At 43.1% G+C, this 8,496-nt stretch overlaps 1 protein-coding gene across 1 annotated transcript; it reads right to left on the bottom strand.

Moving 5' to 3' along the window:
- Positions 1-4,315: 4,315 nt before the first annotated feature.
- Positions 4,316-7,461, bottom strand: med11 (mediator complex subunit 11). The gene is made up of 3 exons (XM_004080064.5): positions 7,190-7,461; positions 5,956-6,092; positions 4,316-4,866 (listed from the first exon to the last, which is right to left on the bottom strand). The coding sequence occupies exons 1-3, from the start codon at positions 7,257-7,259 to the stop codon at positions 4,708-4,710; spliced, it is 366 nt and encodes a 121-aa protein (XP_004080112.2). The 5' UTR covers positions 7,260-7,461; the 3' UTR covers positions 4,316-4,707.
- Positions 7,462-8,496: the final 1,035 nt, after the last annotated feature.

The raw sequence follows: 8,496 nt of genomic DNA, 5'->3' as shown, positions 1-8,496 counted from the left end.
ACAACCTGTGTCACAAATACACACAATCTCTTCAGTCAAATCTAAGGGGCCGTTCGATTGGCTCAAAGCAAACACGCCTGCTTTGCTGATGAGTTTGATTGACAGATTCATTAGCCAATGGTGACACCAGTTGAGCTGCTGCGTCAGGAGAGTCTCAGAATCCACCGTAACAACACGTGTGTGTTTGTGAAACACAACGTGTGCATTTCCAAATGAATATGGGACATTTGCATAAAATTACAGTTGTGAATCAGAGCGTGTGTATTTGTGAAACAGGTTGTGTGCATCTCCGATTATTGAGACTGAATTAATGTGATGTGATACAGCTGGACATAAAAACCTCATGTGTCTCCTGACAGCAAAGTGAGGGTTTGAATCCCTCTGTAATTCAGAGCAGAGGATTTTGGTGTCTGACTGTCTCCACTCACAGTTGTGTATCTTGTCTAATACCAAAATCTCTACAAAGCAATAATGAAGAGGTGCACTTAGCAAAAACTAGTCTAGTTAAGTGTACCACAAATACACATGGTCTACCAGGGGGCCCCGATCCAGGCATCGAGGGCCGGGGGCCCCGATCCAGGCATCGAGGGCCGGGGGCCCCGATCCAGGCATCGAGGGCCGGGGGCCCCGATCCAGGCATCGAGGGCCGGGGGCCCCGATCCAGGCATCGAGGGCCAGTGTCCTCCATGTTTTCCAACCAACCTGCAGGGAATCGGCAGCAGATAAGGCCGGATTTCTGGAAAACCAGCAGGACGCCGACCGTCCAGACCGGATATGGGCACCTTTGGTTTACAAAAAGTGAGACAATAGAATAAAAGTTACTTTTTTCTATATATTATATAAACGTTTATGCTCTATAGTATACTTTCTGTAAGTATACTTGATAAAATAAACTTCCATTTTTTTGGTGAGGGTATTGTCCAGGTGTAATAAATGATCTGCTTGGCTTGGCCGTGTCACACAACCACTACGTACATTTTTGAGTATTTTTCACCTATGAAATGTCGGTCATCCGTGATCTACGTCGTTCATACGTGTTTCGTGTGTTCCTCAATGTGCTCGGATGTCCGTCGTGCGTTTCGGTCAACGGGTCGTGAATTCGGTTTTGAGCTGTTCAGATTAGATTTAGATTTAGATGTAAGATTCAGGATTACAGTTTATGGTATGTAACCCTTGTGCTATCCTAGGCACTTTACCATTGGGAGTTGGGTCATCTAGACCCACTAGACAATGATTTGTGATCTTCACTGGTGTCCATGGATTACATGAAATCTTTCCACCTTTATCCACCTTTGTCATGGTAGGGGGAACACCTCAATGGAAGGGGGGGGGGTTAATAGGATAGCACGAGGGTTAAGGACAGTTTATACCCAATTATTATGTAAATCTTATCCAATTGTGTCATTTTTGTGAGATTCATCCATAAATGTGTGTCTTTCCAGGAGCGTTCCACGTTTGTCTAACAGACTTTTCATGCATGAACCACTGATGTGTAACTTTTAGATCACGTATACGGCGCACAGATCACGTTCAGATGACATCATTGATGCATGAATCACTGATGAATTACAGATGAACATCACAATAATCACACGGTTCATGTTCTACGTTGGTTTACGTGTTCTTAGCGTGTTAATTCCTACTTCTTCTGTGGTTTTTGACGTGGTTCATTCCTGATAAATCTGTGAACATTTCACCTAAAGACCACAACTTTCTCACTTTTTCAACGCAGATTCACGTCTGACCAGCTTACATCCGTGACATATGCAGCAAATGTACATAGCGACTGGCACTGACACAGTTTTTTTTTTTTTTTCCTTTTAACTTTTTCATTTATTATTATTTACTCTTACAAACATGGAAATGAAAATGTAGGCCTGCCCAAAACACTTGAAACACATCTTTAACATTTAGAATTTATTGCTTCCAGTTTCACAAAAAAATGTTTTAGATACTTTTGCACCAGAAATGCCACAAACTTTCCAGGCCATGATGATAAAGGGAACAGACCTGAGCAAAACGGTTGCTGGAATGCAGCGTATCAGTAAAGGTTTAAGGATGAGTAGGAATACATTTAAGAATCAGAAGTCTTGAAACACGAATGCAGAAAACCGTTTCAGGTTGAGCAAAGAGAAGAGTTCAGAGATACAAATTGTTAAAAACAACATCTTAAATAAAAAAAATAAAAAATCCTTAACCTCTATAAATTAACGTGTAAATGTCACATGTATGAAAATGTAATTTTCAATTAAAGTTCTAAGGCTCATATTAGCGAAAGTTTTCTTTTGCTGAATAGAAACTTTGCATATGTTAACCACAATTTCACAGCTTTTCCTGTTTAGTTTCTCCCAAAAAAATAAAATGTTAGGTGAAACACAAGCTGCTATTTTTTCTCCCGTAAATTTTCTTGCAGTCTGTCTATAAAACCACATTCTGGTAGTGGTCACTCTGGGTCACAGGTTTTGCCAGCATGCTTTTAAGAGCCTGAACTCTTACAAACCCGTCAAGTATCAAAAATGATCCCTTTTAAATCAAGAACAGTAACAATTGTGAGGCGAGTGTCTCCATTTCTAGAAAGCCGGAGCAATTTTGGCCTTTAAATCGTCAACAGCCTGGTTGAGCTTTGAGTTTTTGGTCCTTTGAAGAAGTCTCACATGCCTGGTCCTGTGCTTGATTGTCTAGGCCTTCTTTCCAGCTGAGTGATTGAGTGCCAGGCTGAACGCTGAGCACCCGCTCCACAGACCAACATCAGCTTTCCGAGGTTAATATGAGTGATGCTTTGCCAACCCAGGTCCTACTTTTCAGGAGTTTGCACCTTTGCTTGAGTCATGGGGCCTTGCTGCCTCTTCTCCTTCGTCTGCGACTTTCAGAAAACCTGGCTGCCCCTGAAATTTGGCGTGGAAATGCTTCAGTACAAGCTGGGCCAATCCAATTGAGCGGACACATGCATCTGCCACTAACCCCGTCACAGCGAGCGCTGTGGGAACACTGACACTGTAGGGAGCAGTCCGGTCCAAAATGGTCTCCATTGCAGTGTTATTCACATCGTTGTCCTGTCCGTCCGGGGGGGCACAGGCACCGTCCCGTTTGTGGGTCACATGGTAACTGAGAACAGCCCGCTCCAAACCTGCCAGCTTCACACCTTTGACACTGTGGGCCATGGTAGCCTGGTGCACAGATGCATTTTCCTGTCACATGGTCACAATCTTGCCCCGTCTGGCAGTAACATGCAAGGGAACAGTTCACTCCATGATGTCCTGAAGGACACGTGTGTTGACAGGTGAAGCCGCAGTACCCAGCTGCAGCTGCCTGTAAAACGATCACAGGTCCCATGGGCAGTCTTCTGCACAATTCAGCCCATACTTACCCTGCGAACAGGCTGAGTCGCAGCGAGGTCCAGTCAAGCCCAGTCCGCACTTACAAGAGCCATCAACAGGATCACAACATTATTCTCAGGAAACCCGATTTACTAAAAGCAAAGGAGTGTTTTCCTACAGACAAAAGCTGTTTGACGTGTAACCCTTGTTCTATCCTAGGCACTTTAACATTAGTTGGGTCATCTAGACCCACTAGACAGTGCTCTGAACCTTTTTTCTTCAATTATTTGTGATCTTCACTGGTGTCCATGGATTACATGAAATCTTTCCACCTTTATCCTCAATGGAAGGGGGGGGGGGGTCATCTAAGATAGCACAAGGGTTAATGAATTCCAGAGTAAATGACAGACATTTGTAATCCAGACGTCATGTGACGACGCTGCAGTTACTGAAGCAAAACGAAAGCTTGTGGCAAAGAAAATACAGTTTCTCTTCAGATTCTACTTTGACATGAATCAATATCGACCTTTTTATTTGGAGTAACTTATGGAATAATCTAACAAAGGAGCCCACTACAAAAACCCAAAAAATGAATGATTGCTGGCAAAAACGAAGTGGGAAATGGGATGAGGGTGTTGATGTCAACGATCTAGAATGTTAAAGGGTGAAATAAACGACATTTATTTCACTGTCAAAGGAGCAGAAAGATTTCGTGTTTATCCTTTTAGGCCAGGAGAACTGGAGGAACCCGAAGCCTTTGCTTTTCTTTGGTGTTATTTCTTTTTCAACTTTTTTTCCATGCACTGATTTTATTTATTTTTTGGCTGTTAATGGCTGCTTTCCCAAATGAACAAACCAAAAACCCAAATGAACTTTGAAGCCCTGAAGGAAAACGCTGGGTTCTCCAGGGCTGAAGAACAAACTGACAGAAAAAGCCTGGAGAAAGAAGGCGTGTAATTAGCGTGTTCTGGGTTCACAGAACTCTAGAAACAGAGAAATCCAAATATTAAGACTTTATTAAAGGCATCAATAGGTTGTTAGACTTCGTGCAACAAATGAGTTTTTTATTTGAAGTGTCTCATATTTGATGATATTTAGACCTAATTGATTGCATGTGTGAAGGTGAAGTGGGGTCAGATCTGGTTTTATCTCATCCTTCCAACCGTCTTTATTTATTGAAGCCGTTCTCCGTCGTAGGACATCCCATGACCTCCACAGACCGGACCGTGTCTTTTATTACCCAGCAAACACAGGCGACACAAAGTGGTGAGCTGACAACAGTCGTAGCATCGTGAACGGGGCACCAACACGTTTCCTTCTTTAGCTAGGACTGAGGACTGGAAGAAAGACGCGTCGTTGGAGAGAGGAAAGCTCCGTGGCGTCCTCCCCTTCAGCTGGCCTGCTGTGCCTGCTGCTGCTCTACCATGGCCTCACACGCCCGTCCCAGTTCTCCCAGTTTGACCTTGGCGTACTCGGCTCTGTTCAGCGCCATCTGGCAGTCCTTCCTGGCCGAGTAGGTGGAGCCCTCGTGAGGCTGGCCTGTGGCCACCTGCAGACATCAGAACACAGTTTTCCTGTCGTCAGAGGAAACCTTTGGGAAGTTAGAGGGGCGGGGGTAGTGGTTAGCGCTCTTGCCTCACGCCGCTGGTTCAAATCCCAGCTGGGAGACGTTTACATGTTCTCCTTATGCACGCGTGCGTTTCCTCCAGTTTCTCTCAAACCTAAGCTTCATGGGTAATTTCAAGTTTCAAAATTGTCCCCTTTAACGTAAATATGCGGCGGTCTGCCTCTATGTGAACCCCACCCTCCCCCAACAGTAGCCGGATAGGCTCCAGCAACCCCATGACCAAAAATCAGAACCAGAACTTGGATGGATGAAGTTAAAAGTAGGTCATGATGAAAATTAGAATAAATTTGTTCTCTACCTATTTCACTGATATGGGGAGGGGGAGGGGGGGGGGATCATGGCTTTACATAATCATCCTACACTTTTTTTTATTATTTGATTTGAGTTGTGGGCGGGACTGTGTGAATTTCCCATCATCCCTTTGTTTACGATCTCTCACCGCTAGCTTACAGCCCCCCCCCCCCCCCCCCCCCCCAAGCTAACGTTAGCGGCAGCAGCATCAGATCCGTCCATCCATCCGTCTGGTTCTGGTCCAGATTCCAGCTCAGACCAGGAGAACAAAGACGATCATGGATCTGTTGGTCTGCAGGTGGATGATCAGAAATGGGCGGAGCTTGTGGCCCACAGACTGTAGTTTGTACAAAACAACTACAAACTTTGTCAAACAGCATCTTTTTGTCTCATCCTGATTCACCACTCAGGCTTTTTTAAACAGAGAAATACTCAGAAATGCAGCTTAATGTTAATTTTCCTCATGAATGGAGTTGGTCTAAATAATTAAAAAAACTGCCTTATTCTCAGACTCTAATTATAATACTAGAAATGTTAGAGTTGGATCTTTTTTCAGTGTAAATCAGTGCTAACGTAAAGCTGCTTTTCATAGTGGGGAACGTGGACGAGTCGCTGTTTCATTGACTGGTGTGACTTGGTACTAAACGGAAAACGTTCTCCCTGCTCCTCAGTGGTACCCGGCCAGAATGATGACGTCACGCTTGGTTCTGGTTCTGGTACCTGGGTCAGGTAGCGGATCTGGGCGCTCAGTTCGCTCTCCACTCGGTTTGTCGAGCTTTGGAACTGCAGGAGTTGTCTTTCCACTTCTTTCCAATTTGCAATCTGTTTGTCCTTAGAGAGCTCCAGGACAATATTCCCTGCAGAGCAAAGAAGAAAATCATCACAGTCGGACAAATGACCCAAAAAAATAAAATGATTCTTTAGCAGCGACTCGATTCAGAATCAACTTTCTCTAAAGTTCTAATCTTTGGCTTCTTCTTCTCCTTCACTCCATCAGGTCTTTGGTCTTCCTCCTCCTTCCTGCTACATTACACCCTCATCATCATCATCATCATCATCACTGTTCCTCCTCTGAAACCGTCTCCATCTGCCTCCCTGCACTGATCTCCAGAACATCCACCACGATCCGTGCTTCTCTTTCTCTGCAGGAAACCAAACTCTGGTTCCTCTGACCTCAGTCTGGCATCCGCTCCTATTTCCCATAATGCATTGCAGCTCATCTGTAGTTTCTCTGCTCGTCTCCCTTCTTCTTCTTCATCCTTGAACAACAGTCAGAGACTCTTCGGCCTCCTCTCCTAAACTCTTCCAGACCTCCAGAGGTTTGCTGTCAGGACCAACCGTCTTTCTACTCTTCATCCTCGCTGATCTTTGCTTCTTCTGCCTCCACCTCTCCTCTTCTGGATCTGCTCATCCGTCTCCCTCCAGAACTTTCTTCTCGGACGACATTCAACATCACGAATTCAAACTTCCTGTTAAAATCTCTACATTTGTCCTCTTCGTCCTCTTCCTCCTCTTCTGCAGACAGAGGTTCTACCAGAACCCTGAAGGTCGTGACTGATCCAGTATGAAAGTTCTGCTCATGATTTAAATCCTTGGTTTTTGAATCCAGTGTCCTTCCCGTCTGGATTTCCACAGCTTTTCTTCAGATTAGGAAAAAATCTCTGGATTTAAATCCACGTATGGACGCATCGCTCACTTCCTAAAACTGTTTCAGGCCCCAAAATGAGACATGAATCACTTTAAAAATACTTGATACAGTCAAAAATTTGAATTAAAATAGAGAAGGAAACAAACCCACATGGATGAAGAGCTACTTTAAACCGGAAGACAGAGAATGAGGTTTTCAGAATAATGGCTCTTGGTGGGGGGGGTGGGGGGGCACATGGGACACGCAAGTAGAGCACAAGAAACAGCTGTTTTCCAGAATGGGATGCTTCATGTGGCACTGCCTTACCTGCACACTGCAGGACCATGGCTATCTCTTTCTCTACTTCCTCCAGAACTCGGAGACGCTCGTTTGCCATGAAGCAAAGCGGAGAAAAACCACCGTCTCTCCTCTCCAGAAGCCGAAACGAAACGAACAGGATCCCTCCGTCTCTCTCCTCTAAACCGTTTACCCTCTAAAACCCCTTACTGGGTCAAATTTGAACGCTATAGTGTAAAAAGTCCGGACACAAACAGAGCAGAGCTGAATGAGTCTTCTTCTTCTGTGGTTCTCAAACAACTAAATGGTTCATTACCGCCACCTACTGGTAGGAAGGGGGATTTTTTTTTTCTTTTCTTTCCTTTTTCTCAATTTTCCTCATTTCTTTTAAATACGTTGTTGTTGGTTTTCAAAAACGTTAGCTATTCTGAATGATGGAAGTATTGAATCGTATTATTACAATAGAAACACTAAACAACAGAACTCATGTAAAATATGAAGTCTATAAGAACATTTGATCTTTCTAAAGAACTGCAGTTTTTTCTACATTCTTTGTTCAATAAGATCATTTAAACCTCTGGACTGTAAATGTTCATTGTTGATGTGCAGGTGGCACAGCATGTGCAATGTTTTCTGTAGCCATTGTCTTGTGTCTAGTTCATTATAAAGTTTGTTTAAAAAAACATGCAAGAAAGTGTTTGGCAATGTTTTGATAAATAATTGTGCTACAAAATATTGTCACTTCTCGAAAGCCAATCCATACAATAATGTCACATGTCTGTCAAATGAAGCAGCATGTTTTTCTTTCTTAGTCATTTTTTAGCCTTCTTTAAAACGACCCTGTTCGTTCTAGAGATACAGTAAAATGAATAAATCATCAACTTATAACATTATACAGCAACAATCTGAAACATTAAGACGCCATCACAATAAAAAAAGAAACCAACAGCACTATATCAAATCAGATAAGGTTAAAAAAACTGTTTTTGTGTATAGAAAATTAAAACTAAAATCAAACATTTTATCTCTAAGGTATTTGGAGTGTTTGTGCCCATATTGGTGGTAAAAATCCTCCTGAAAAACTACTGATTTGTATGCATTCTTATCACAGATGATTGATTGTTTCCATGGTAACATCACAGCTGTTTTCCTGAAAAGTGTAAACATAACAGCTCCCTGTTTGGATGAATGTCATTCATATTCTTGAAATGAGTTTCTTTGCATTTTGGAGCAACAGGAAGTTTTATAAATTTAGATCTTAAGTTCCCGCTTTCCAACTTTGTGTAATTTTTTTTAATGTAGGACACGTGGAGCAAAGATTGAGGGACTTTTTGTAA

This window comes from Oryzias latipes, chromosome 18, assembly GCF_053564925.1.
Source record: "Oryzias latipes strain Hd-rR chromosome 18, Olatipes_Hd-rR_3.1".
NCBI classification, from domain to species: domain Eukaryota; kingdom Metazoa; phylum Chordata; class Actinopteri; order Beloniformes; family Adrianichthyidae; genus Oryzias; species Oryzias latipes.
The sequence above is the reverse complement of the archived record's forward strand: the minus strand, read 5'-3'. Positions and strand labels throughout refer to the sequence as shown.

What these genes read in the sequence shown, in the direction of transcription:
- med11 (XM_004080064.5), bottom strand. Translation starts at nt 7,259, where the DNA reads ATGGCAAACGAGCGTCTCCGAGTTCTGGAGGAAGTAGAGAAAGAGATA. An exon ending in CATGGTCCTGCAGTGTGCAG is followed by an intron (nt 6,093 to 7,189) that starts GTAAGGCAGTGC and finishes TTTGCTCTGCAG; the next exon opens with GGAATATTGTCCTGGAGCTC. An exon ending in AGATCCGCTACCTGACCCAG is followed by an intron (nt 4,867 to 5,955) that starts GTACCAGAACCA and finishes TGATGTCTGCAG; the next exon opens with GTGGCCACAGGCCAGCCTCA.